General features: G+C 41.1%; 1 protein-coding gene across 4 annotated transcripts in view; it reads right to left on the bottom strand.

Annotated features, from left to right (window-relative positions):
* The window catches only part of GRM7 (glutamate metabotropic receptor 7), a 715,175-nt gene that overhangs the window by 258,274 nt on the left and 444,148 nt on the right, over positions 1–12,753 (bottom strand). For all 4 annotated transcript variants that reach the window (XM_053296402.1, XM_053296401.1, XM_053296398.1 and 1 more), the window contains exon 5: positions 3,477–3,617. In XM_053296402.1, the coding sequence (XP_053152377.1) occupies positions 3,477–3,617 (141 nt within the window). The remainder of the gene's footprint in view (positions 1–3,476; positions 3,618–12,753) is intronic.

The following is a 12,753-nucleotide window of genomic DNA, read 5'->3' as shown; positions in this document are numbered from 1 at the left end:
ACTTTCTGCCTTTTAGGATCAACCGTAAAGGATCCAGCAGTCAAGAAATATGCCACAGACTAGGATTTGGTAGGGTTGCCATGAACGCCTTGGAAAGGATATTTAGATGCCGTGACACGTCTATACCTACAAAGATTAGAATCATTTGGACAATGGTTTTTCCCGTGACACTCTATAGATGCGAAAGCTGGACTTTGAAGAAGCAAGATAGAAAAAGAATTGACGCTTTTGAACTTTGGTGCTGGAGAAGACTTTTGAGGATACCATGGACAGGCAGGAAAACAAACAAATGGATCATAGAACAGATCAATCCAGAATTTTCACTCGAGGCACAAATGACTAGGTTCAAACTATCATACTTTGGACACATTATGTGAAAACCCAGATCCCTTGAGAAATCCACAATGGTGGGAAAAGTTGAAGGAAAGAGAAGAAGGGGATGACCAGCAGCAAGGTGGATGGACTCAATTATGACAGCAGTTAATGCACCACTGAGAGACCTTAAAGGCCAAGCTGTAGACAGATCATCCTGAAGAGAATGTATCTATGTGGTCACTAAGAGTCGACACCAACTTGACGGCACTTAATCCATCAAGCAATCAATATACTATCTATATAGGGTGTCCAAGTTGTGAGATTTGCTGGACTCAAATGGAAGTACTATCAGAGCAGAACAAGCCGCATTCTGAACAGTGAGTTTTTGACTGACCCAGCGCTCTTTTGTAGAAAGGAGAGAGTATGCTTGTGTGGTTAATTCTAAAACCCATAATTTGAGATACATAGATATTTATACTTTCATATGTGACATGTTCACCCACGAACTACAAATTTATGTCCATTGTGCCTGTAGATGGAGGAGGGACCATATAATCAGGGACACCAATCTCTAAAATAATAGGATTCACAGGCCCAAAAAATCCATATAACACCCCCAGTTTGATGTGAGATCAAACCACTGAACTGGCCCGGTCGGAGGCGAAGCAGTTCAGCGCCAAGCCCTTCATGCACCAAGTTCAGCGCCAAGCCCTTCATGCAGAGAGCCTCTTCTTCATCGTGCTCGCATGTAGACAGATGTGTGTGGCTGGGTGGGGAACATAACTGTGTGTCCACTGGACCTGTGGTTACGTGTGAATGTGCCAGTGAGTTAGGGCAGGTCCACTTGTATAGATTGCATAAGTGAAAAAATGGCACAAGGATTAGGAATAGTATCTGAAAGTAAATAGGGGTGTGCATGAACCAAAACTCATGGTTTGGTTCTAATTTGGATCAAATTTGAACCAAACTGTCAAACTGGTTCAGTCTAACTGGTCAGTGGTTTGTAAGGCTATACTTTTAAAGGGGAACCTGGTGAGGATTCCCTTTTATAAATAAAGGGATGGGGGAATCTACTAAGGGGCAGCCAGAGAGTGACGAGAAAAGTAGCAGGCCGTAACTGCACAACTGCACTGCTGCTGCACACCTGGCTTGCTAAAAATGGATCAATGAACGCTTGGACTTCAGTGGTGGTGAGGCATGAGTGATGGTACTGGCAGCTACACCAGACAGTAAACTACTTTTCTCGCCACTCCCCTGACCTCCTTTCGATGCCGAAGTGGTTCTCCTTGAATCGTGATTGTTTTGGTTGAATTGTGGACCGAACCGCCCCCACCCCCTTCAGTTCATGATCAAGCTGGCAAACCAGCCCAGTTTGAGGTGAACTGAGGTGAACTGAGTCATGCACACCCCTAAAAGGAAAGGGCATTTCTACACACACACACACACACACCAACCACATCTGGCTATGCATGACCTCAAAGAGTTGAACATATATGGAGTTATTGGGGTACACAACTGTCCCAATGGATTTTCCATGTTTATAAGCTAGGTGTACCACTCCTACAAAAATATATATTATATATGCCATAACCACTTTAAATTGCTGTAATGCACTCTAAAAAGTGTTGCCCTTGTCCATATTTCAGTTTGTACAAAATGTGGTTTTCCAATTGACAAAAGCACTTCCCACAATGACCACATCATACTACTGCTCAAAGAACTGCATTGGTTTCCAGTTTATTTTCATTTGGGGGGCGAGGGTGGTGGAAATCTACTGCCTTCATCCCCTTTAGATTGTCCAGGGAGGTCTTTCTCTAGGTACAATAATACTAAAGTTAGGATTGTCCGTGTCTCAGGGTAGGACGTTCTCCATAATGGCACTAAGCTTGTAGAGCTTCTTTCAAAGCAACTTTTACTCACTCAGTCACTTGGAAGCTTCCAAAAGAATGGGAAAAAGCTGTTTATATCAGGATATTTACAGAGCACTGTAATGTCTATGTGGGGCCTCTCCTCGGCTGACCTCTCACAGCAGGGGCCAAACAGGCCTCAGAAAGGTGGGAAGGGGGTTTCAAGTACTCCTGTCCTCCTCTACCTGCCAGGGAGAGAGAATGCCCTGCTCCTTATCAGGAGCCCATGCAGGCCGCCACCCTCTGTCTCCACTGGTCTATTCATCAGTGGCCAAGGGCCCCTTATACAGCTCCTTACATCCCACACAATTAGCTGTCTCCCTTCCTTGCCCATCCCCAGCCCTCCATTTAGGCTTTCCTTTATCCCCACAATCTCATGTTTGGCTGCTCTCCAGGGCCCCACACCCTCTCCCTGCGTAATCACAGAGGGATGTCACAGAGGGGTGGGGAATACTGTTTCCTGGCTGCAGCCAGGCAATGGCCCATCAGGCCAATATGGCCAGCTACGGCCGGCGGCCAGCCTCCAGGCTTCCTCACACTCCCTGGACTCCCAGAATGGGTGCTGCCAGTGCCAGCTCCGTGCAGGGTCAGGCTTGGCCAAGTAAGTGCCCCACCATATCGGGAACTGATGGGAGGGCCTGGCAGTCTAATTTCAATATGATAGTTTCATGCAGCTTTCGGTGCTGCTGGTATTTCTAATTGATTTTGTTCTTTTATTTGAGTAGATGATATTGTGCTGAGAGGAACATTGGGTTGAAATAGAATAAGCAAATACATGTATCAGCATATATTGTACAGAGATGTACTCTTAAATTGAGATGCCTTTGATAAGTTTACTACCCAAAATAATTTTGAATTGAAACATTTTGGTTTCAGGTGTTGGAGAAAGCATAGCCATTGCCTAGGCCATCATTTATAAAGACATCCCTCTTCTTCTTCTTCTTTTTTTTAAAAAACACATATGAATAAAACATTCAAAATTAGACAACCACCTCTCTTTCCTGAGCACAAAAATCAATGAAACATGTCAGTTACTACAGGATGGACAAGCAGAAATAGAAATAGTGTATTTCCCCCTAATCTATTTCTCTTTTCCTGACAGGCTGATGCTTCCATGTTCCAATTTCTCTAAAGCCTATGAAAACTCTCTCTCTCTCTTCAATCTGTCTCCAACCAAGTTTCCTTGTCACAGCTATACAGTCATTTCAATGTAAGCCACGTACAGCATGATGAAGACAAAGAGAATGAAATTACCTGTGCATTTACGATCGGTGTCTTCCTTTTTTGACCCACTAATCGTTAACTTGCAATTGAAATTTTCTTCCCAATACTCTGCAAACCATACATTTCTTCTGTTGTTCTCCAGTGTGCGTGAAGTAAAGTAGGTATCAAATCCTAAAAGAAAGAAAGAGCTGTTATTGTTTTTTATGAACAAAAACCTGATATACAGGATGGCAAGGTCTGATGTAAAAGGGAATAAGATGTTCTAGTACATCAATCCAGCTGTCTCGTGGTCATGCACTAGGGAAAAAGGAAGAGGAAACATTAAAAAAAACCCTAACTAGTGACCACATTTTGAGATAAGAGAGTCAGGGGGTAACAACTGAATTGGAGAGAGTACAGTCTATATTCCTAAGAGCAATCTTTGCAGTGCCTAGGTGTGTGTCATATTCTGTTCTTTGCCTGGAATCTGGGTCTTTCTCTATAGCCTGTAAAGCTTGGGAGTTTACTTTTGCTAGATGGATTAAACTCTGTTTAGAGATTCGGGAATTTTCCTTCTTCCAATATTTATGGTTGGACTCTTATCCAAACCCCTGGCTATCTTATGTAAACAACAAAATAATGCAATTGGGACTTTCTCCTTCTGAACTACTTACTCTGGAGAATAATAAGGTGAAGGAAATACTGTTTCTATGGTTGCATGACACTGAATGTCAGGAACTTACGTCTTCAGCTAACAGGACCTGCTCTCCCCTACATTTGGGGATTTTTCCCACCATGGGAGATAGAGGTGCAAATTATCTAACAATGCTTCACTTTTCCAAGTTTTGGGTTGCGTTTGCTCGGGCTCACTTAAATGTGCTGCCCTCCTCTCTTTTGGAAAGGAGGTAAGCTAAGGGTTCTTCAGCTACGGTTTTCTACCCCTGTGGCTCTGGCCTCCTAGAAACTGTTACCTGTGTTCTGTTATATTGGTTTTTTTTGTATAGAGGTGTCAGAGAAGAACTTATCTCCCCCCTGTTACTTAGATTTCCTGGAAGATGTGAGCTTTTTTATATACAATATTGCCTTGCGGATACAAGCTGTGAGATCACAAAAGTGGTGGCCAATTTTTTTTATATCGCTATGAGATTAAGGTCTACATTTTAGGAGCTGTTTTACTGTTTTTAAAGTAATCTATTTTGGATGCTTGTATACTGTTTTATTGTGTGTTAATATCAGTTACTGTGTATATTAGTTATATTTGTTATTCTGATTTTTATCTGTTGGCTGGCCAATGGCTATAATAAAGAATTGATTGATTGACTGGTTGATTGACAAGAGAGTCTCTGAGATATTCCTTAAGTTCTTCTGCATTCAGCTGTACAGTACAAGTCTTATGGAAAGTATAGAGTATGTGCATGAAGCAAGGGGTTACAACATGTACAACAATTTTAAAAAACCGTGAATCCCACCAGCTTGGGGCTCCCGGTGGGAGTTGTGACCATACCTGCCTCGCACCCAAACCCACTTTGGTGCCTAGGCAACACTCAGGGGTGGGGGTAGTTGGGGCATCCTCAAATCCCCATTATTCCCTATGGGAGAAATGCAAAAAATTGAAAAATCTTCCAAACCAAACCATTTCAAATTCAAACCTGTTTGCACATCCGTAGGTGGTGAGTGGGTATGGAGGCAGTGGATGAGGAAGGGTTGCTTGGTGAAATGTTTTGGCCACACATTTGCGAGTATGTGTGGGACTGGGATTGCACAGGTAGAAGGGAAAAGAAGAACCTATAGGTCCATGTGTGAAAGTCATCTATTATGCCTCCCTAATATATCTATAATAATATTGTCATTTACCATTCCTTGGAAATGCAGCTTCTAAAGATGCTAAAATATAGCAGTTGTACATTTTACATTATTTTACCCCAGTGACAAGTAAACCACTATGCCACACACCAAAGGTGAGCTTGATTTAAGCTCAAATGATTTAAGCTCAAATGATCTTAGTTGGCCTCTAAGATCTCAGAGAGAGTTTTTGTCCAGCCCTGCTACTTAAGATTATTTTTAACTGGAGATAGCAGGGACTGAACCTTGGATCTTATCAAAAGCATGATCTCTTCCAATGAGCTAATGATCTCTTTAAGCACATATCTAGTTCTTCCACTGAACACAACAGGAGTATATAAAAGCTCAGTTTGGGCTAGATTGGAGCCAAACTTTGTATTAAAAGTACACATGGAAAACCAGCAATATATCTGAAGAAAAACCATGCAAAATATTTGAAGACTACACTTGTGACAGATTGCATAACCAGCAAAAGCTAAGTTCTGTCTATTTCAGTGGAGAATTATTTTCTTAAATCTCTCTTGTGGGGAGGAAATGTCTTAAAATACTTTGACTGGCAGAAAGTCAAAGTCCTCCCTATGGCATCCATGTATATCCTTCAATGTATCCTTTAAATTAAAAGGCATGCTGCTTTATTGTAGGTTTCCTGTTCCTGAGATGGCTATGAACTTGAGTGAGAAAATTTAAAAAGGCAAATGTATAGGTTCCCCAGAATATGATGAAGGTCAGAATGAACTTGACTATTTAATTTCAACCCAGCAGATCACTTAACGGTGCCGTTATTTGAACTATAGGACTACACATACAGAACCTTGGAACATGACCACTAAACTTTTGTAATGTAATAAGCAAATGGATTAACCATTTTCTGAACTATGTGGAATATTAATAAGGCCCAGGACAAAAAGATCAAGTCACATCCTTCATAAAAAGGTTCCCTGAAATTTAAATTTTAACAGTCCATTTTTTGGGACCCTGCATGCCAGATATTCTGTGTTGACTAACATTTGAAACATGCTAATAATTTGAATGAATTATTAATTGCGGGGGAAATGCACACAAAATACCATTATGTGCCCAGTATAAAGGTAAAGGTAAAGTGTACCGTTGAGTCGATTTCAACTCCTGGCACCCACAGAGCCCTGTGGTTTTCTTTGGTAGAATACAGGAGGGGTTTACCATTGCCTCCTCCCACGCAGTATGAGATGATGCCTTTCAGCATCTTCCTGTATTGCTGCTGCCCAATATAGTACCAGCGGGGATTCGAACTGGCAACCTTCTGCTTGTTAGTCAAGCATTTCCCTGCTACGCCACTTAAGGTGGCATGTGCCCAGTGTACAGTCAGATAAATACAAGTTCATGGACACTAGGCCTGTGCACCACCAAAAATATCAGGCCAATTCCAATATGATTCAATTAAAAAAAAAAGTCAGGAGGCCGACATAGTCTCCCCAACACCATTGGTGTTGGTAGGAATTGACCTGATATTTTTGGTAGGAATTGACCTGATGTTTTCCAATATACCTATCGGCAGTGGGGGGGGGGGGATCACACTCACCTCCTGAGGTAGTAAGGACTGCAGTCCCAAAATCTGGGGGTAGGGGCAATAGTAACCCCCTATTAAGCACCCACTGACCCAGTGAGTCCTTCCTGGGGGGCTACGTTTGACCAAATATTGGAGATGCAGTCCTTAAAAAACACCCTGGGAGCCAGCTTGCAAAGATTTTCTCTCGAAGCTGACTGCCAGTCTGGTTTTGGTCCAATTGGAATGTCAGAACTAGAAGGATTTCCAACACAACACCAGAGATTTTACTATCAGGGCTCCGTTATCTTGTTTCTGAAATATGATAATGACTGATGATGATGATGATGATGATGATAAAAATAACAACTTTATTTGTTAGCCGCCCCATAAGGTCCCAACGGGCCTTCTCCGTTGCTGCCCCGAGGCTTTGGAATGTGCTCCCTAGTGAAATAAGAGCCTCCCCATCTCTGACAGCTTTTTAAAAAAGTCTTTAAAGGCGCATCTGTTTACCCAGGCTTTTAACTAATACTGTTTTGATTGTTTTTAATGTTGTCTTAGAATATTGTTTTAAAATTTTTTAAATTGTTGTGTGTTAAATTTCTTGTTTTTGTTTCTAACTATTGTTTTCGTGTTGTTTTTATCTTGTTGTAAACTGCCCAGAGACATAGGTTTTGGGCGGTATAAAAATATGTTAAATAAATAAATAAATAAATTGTGGGCATATCAGTCCGAATCCTATTAGACAGATACAACTGTACAGCCTTAACAGCCACATTAACTAAACATTTGGCACTGTGTTAGCAGTTGCCTTACTACTGATGTAATATTCCTATGTAGTTCATGCGCAGGAATACGTACATTCCACTTCCCCCACCTCCCCTGCCTCCTATGACTTCTTTCCCATTTTCCCATTCTCATTTCCCATTCTGTCATTCTAGATATTTTTTCCCCTTTCAGCAGTGGGGCAGAGGCATTCTCAGCTGTCTGCTCTGTGATCAGTAATCCCCTGTGTGCATACATATGCACATACATTACACACACACACGACAAATGGGATACTCCGTATAATTCTGCCATGAGTTTACTTCAGACTACATTCACACCTTGCATACTATCTGTGCTGGACTACACAGAATCTTTCACATAGCCTAATCACATTTATAGTTTGTCAATTCTGAAGAGAATGTCCAATACAACTGTATGGCATTTATATGAGAACCTAAAAGGCTGTAAATATTATTTACATACAACCTTAATGAATATATATATATATATATATATATATATATATATATATATATATATACACAACAAGATTTCTACCAACAAATAAATTTATAGCCAATTTTTAAGTAAAGTATATATCTGAGGATGCATGAATGGATAGGTGGATGGATGGATGGATGTTTATTATTAGAAAACTTATTTACTGCAGTTCAACAACAAAAAAATATCTTGGCATGGTTTACATACAAATAGAAATAAAATTAGAATATATTATTTATATTATGTTGTAAGTCACCTTGATTGACATTTACACACACGTATGTTAGCCAAAGTGACATTTCTTGTTCAGAAAGGCTTTTTAATTTTTTACTTCAGTCTGATGGATTTTTAATTGGTTCTGTTTTAATTGATTTTATTCTACACCGTGTCTTTATTTGTTTTACCATTTTAAATTTTATACTGTTTTTATTGTTTTACTGTTGTGAGCCACCACAGACAATATTGTACTGGAGAGGCAGGATATAAATATTTTAAATAAAAATGAATGAATGAATGAATCTGTTTGTATTGTTATATGTTTATCTAAATCACTCCAAGAGATTTGTTGTTTTGATTTATATATAGAAAATCAAAACACAAAAATACAGCATATCAGATTTAAAAGGATAGCATAAACACTCAGATTACCAACTAATATATCTTACAGGGGGTGGGCACTATTTGGCCACTGTTTCCCCCCATTTTTGAGAACTGAAGTGAGGTGAGGGAGAGCTACTTTCTACCCGCTAGAGTCTTGGCTGAGGTTGGACTTCATTGTCTCAGAACAGATTCTTACGCAAACCAGATAACAATGTCTCCCAGCTGCTGGAATTCAAGGAGAAGTTAGTGAATACATAAATTTATTCCCTCAGTGGCTGCAGATAGTAATATAAGAATGCAATACGAGTGTTGACGTGACAAACAGCCCAGCCTGCTGCCCTTAGTATGACTGCTTTACCATGCTTGTTATTTGTACATATGTCTGAGGTTCAGGAGTTGAAGCAGCATTAGTGAAATGCAGAGAAGCCCAGTGTAAATAAGAGGTATCACAAATCAATAGACTCAAAAGCTAAGTACTAGCCTGATGTCAGAATGCTGACCTTTACATTCACAACAAATAACATCCACATGAGTGCAGGCTATGCAAACAAGGAAGGATCAGGATGTCAATGTGGCTGAAGTCTCACATAGCAGCCTCTGCTTGAGTGAGGCTACACTGACAGAAACTAATGGGGTTTCATGCTGTATGAAAGAGCAGTGGTCACTATGATCTCGACACAGGTCATGCATTACAGAATTAGACCTCTCTTGCCAAGTTCAGTACAGCAGCATAGATTGAATTGGTTGGGGTCTACATTAAAAACAACAACAACTTTGTTTCAGTTTCTCTCTTTTATCCCCCTATCACTCACTCACAAAGTAAAAGAAGCATACATGTAAAAATAGGTAACTTAGACAGAAACATATTCCAGCCCTCACAACTAACTGCTTCTTTTGCATCATATGCACTTGCAGTGCATTCATTGACTCTATTTTTGTGCCTGTGAGGTGACTTATGAACAAAATACTTTATTACTATCCTTGATCAGTTATATATACAAACAGATGATACTGCATTCAGATAAGAAGTAAATCATACAGAATGCACCAACATAGAAGCCTTATCTAGCAACATCTAAAAAGAAGGACTAGAGGTTAGCTGTTGACAGATCTTAACCGCAGCTGCACAAAATTTGGCAACCTTGTAGGTGGTAGAAGGTTTCTTATCTGCCTGGAGGAGTATGGCGTAAAATTCAGCAGTCCAGCTGGGAAAGCGTGATAGCAAGGGAGAAATAAGACTGCACCGGCTATCATTATAAAAAGGACAAAACAGCAGCATATGGTGGACAGATTTGACCTCACTTGAGCCACAGGGGCATAACCGACTGGTCAGAGGGGTTTTCAAAAACTTTCCCAATAAGACCACTGATGGTAAGGCATCATATCTTGCTCTGAGGAAAACCCTGTGATGGCTCAGTAAAGAGAGGGACAATAGCTAGCTAGCAGGTTCCTGGTTGAAGTCACCAAGGCGCCCTTTTATAGTCGCTGGGATGGAGCTTAAATTGTTCTAATGTTCAATGTCCAAGACCCTCTGATTGAGGATCTCCTTGGCCTGACTGTAATCTAATACTGACAAATGTTCAGCAGAGAGGCTGAGTGATGACAGTTTACCCATCAGTGCTCGTGTCCAGGTGGATTGAAACCTATCGGCCAACATAAGAGGGATCAGTCCCAGAGGGGAGAAATGTATCCTAAGCCAATAACTGAGGATTAAAATCCATGCTTTTGTTTCCACCCTCTGGAGGCCCATTTCCAACCTCAGTGCAGCGCTGGAGATACACCGAGGGGCCCTGAAGACTGCTCTAAACAAACTTTGGATTATTTCCAGCAGCCTATAGTTAGGGAAGGGGCCCTGTTGTGAGCCATACAAAAGTTGGGCCAATGATTTAGCAGCAAATAACTTTAGCGCTGCAGAGATAATTTCTCCACCTTTGGAACAAAAGAATCTTAATGTTGCTGAAGCACTTCTTTGTGCCTGCTGGGCAACGTAGTCCACACGGGCTTTCCATGACCCAGTGGCATGAAAAATTACACCCAGATATTTAAAACTATTGACCTGCTCTATATGATGACCTTCTATATGGCAGTTAAATCTTTTAGGCCTCTTGTCAAAGACCATGACTTTGGATTTCTGGAAGTTAATTACCAAGTGTTTGTCCTTGCAGTAAGTGGCCAAGAGCCTAAGCACTCTCCTAAGGCCCATAGGAGTTTGTGAGTTGTTAGTAGCAGCATCTGCATACAGCAGGATTGGGATAGCTGCACCCACAATAGTTGGGGAATGTAGCATTGGATCAGAGAGATTATTAGCTAGGGCAGGGTTTCTTAACCTTGGGCCCCAGATGTTGCTGTACTACAACTCCCATCATCCCCATACATGGCCTTTGTGGCTGAGGGTGATGGGAGTTGTAGTCTAACAACATCTGGGGGCCCAAGGTTAAGAAACCATGAGCTAGGGTATTTATGTAAAGATTGAACAAGGAAGGTGCCAAACTGCACCCTTGTTTAACTCCTTTACTAGTGGTTATTTAATGTGAAAGTGAGCTGTGAGGTGACTTATGGTGGACTTCCATTCCTTGCCTTGTAAATGATTCAGTTTGTCTCCAATAGAACGCCAATCATTGTAAAATTGAAAGTTTTCTTACCTGGGCTGCAATTTAGAGACTATTGGGGTTTTTAGTGTTCTACAGTAATGGGGAATTATTGCCAGAGCATTCCTCCCACTTTGGAATTCAAACTCCATCTTGATCTTTCAAACTCACATAGGTAGGGGGGTTGTGTTTTGAGACTGAGAAAGCTGGGGATGGCATGCAGTACTCTTGCATTTTTTATGAGGCTAAATTACTATCCCAGCAAATATGGGTTCTGGGACAATAGGGAGGTTTCAATGGGACAACCAACCACACTCTAACCATCCATTGAACTGGCATATTTGGGGGCCCTGCTGCCTTTGTGCTCTGCTAGATAGCACTGCCCTACCAACCTACCCATGCCACTCCCTTGACCCTCAATAACAACTTATTAGCATACCTGCCCTCATGCCTTGGTAAGCCCAGAATTTCACACTGAGGAAACCCTGTGCCTTTGTACTCTTTTGTTTCTTTTGGTCCCAAACTCCTATAATTGGCCCAAACACATAGTGTGATACGAAACCCGAGATTGCTAATGGCCACCCTGCCCAGTACTGCCCTGGAACCTCCCAGTTAATCGCCTGCCTCTGCTCTTACTTCTCTTTAGACTTGGCTTGTGGCACAAGCTCTATACAAGGCCAGATTGGAACCTGGTGCTAATGTGGTACCGAGCTGCTTTGGACCCTGGATGAAGGTACCAAATCTGGCAGTCTTGAAACTTTCTTTACTACACAGTGAAGGCCTTACTGTGATATGAAACCAGATCTTCCTGCCTGAGAGCCATCTGTTTCTTTGCCTCAGCAAATTAGGAAAAGTGTGGGGATAGTAATGGAGGAACTACAGTTCCCAGCTGCCCATGCACACCTTTTTTAAAATTATGTATTTATTTATTTATTATTTATTATTATTATTTTACACAGTCAGACAGGTGTAATTGACTGGTTTGTTTTATCCAGACATCGAGTCCTTCCCAAGGACCTGGGATGCCAGAATTTTATTGTCAATGTTGTTGTTGTTGTTATAGATATTGTCGCAGAATATAGGCTGTTCCCAGTAAAGTTGCTTTTTGTAATTGGCTGATGGTGATTTCTGTGGCCCCTATGGTGTTGAGGTGCTCTTCAAGTTCTTTTGGAACTGCACCCAGGGCGCCAATTACCACTGGGGTTATTTTGGTCTTTTTCTGCCACAGCCTTTCAATTTCAATTTGTAGATCTTTGTATTTGGTGATTTTTTTCTATTTCTTTTTCTTCTATTCTGCTATCCCCTGGTATTGCTATGTCGATTATTTTGACTTGTTTTTCTTTCTTCTTGGCTACAGTTATATCTGGTGTATTGTGTGGCAGATGTTTGTCTGTTTGTAGTCGGAAGTCCCATAATATTTTTACATCTTCATTTTCTTCAACTTTTTCAATTTTATGGTTCCACCAATTTTTGGCTACAGGTAGCTTGTATTTTTTGTAAATCCCAG

The sequence above is a fragment of the Hemicordylus capensis genome, chromosome 2 (assembly GCF_027244095.1).
Source record: "Hemicordylus capensis ecotype Gifberg chromosome 2, rHemCap1.1.pri, whole genome shotgun sequence".
Taxonomy (NCBI): Eukaryota; Metazoa; Chordata; class Lepidosauria; order Squamata; family Cordylidae; genus Hemicordylus; species Hemicordylus capensis.
This window is presented reverse-complemented; position numbering and strand designations above follow the sequence as displayed.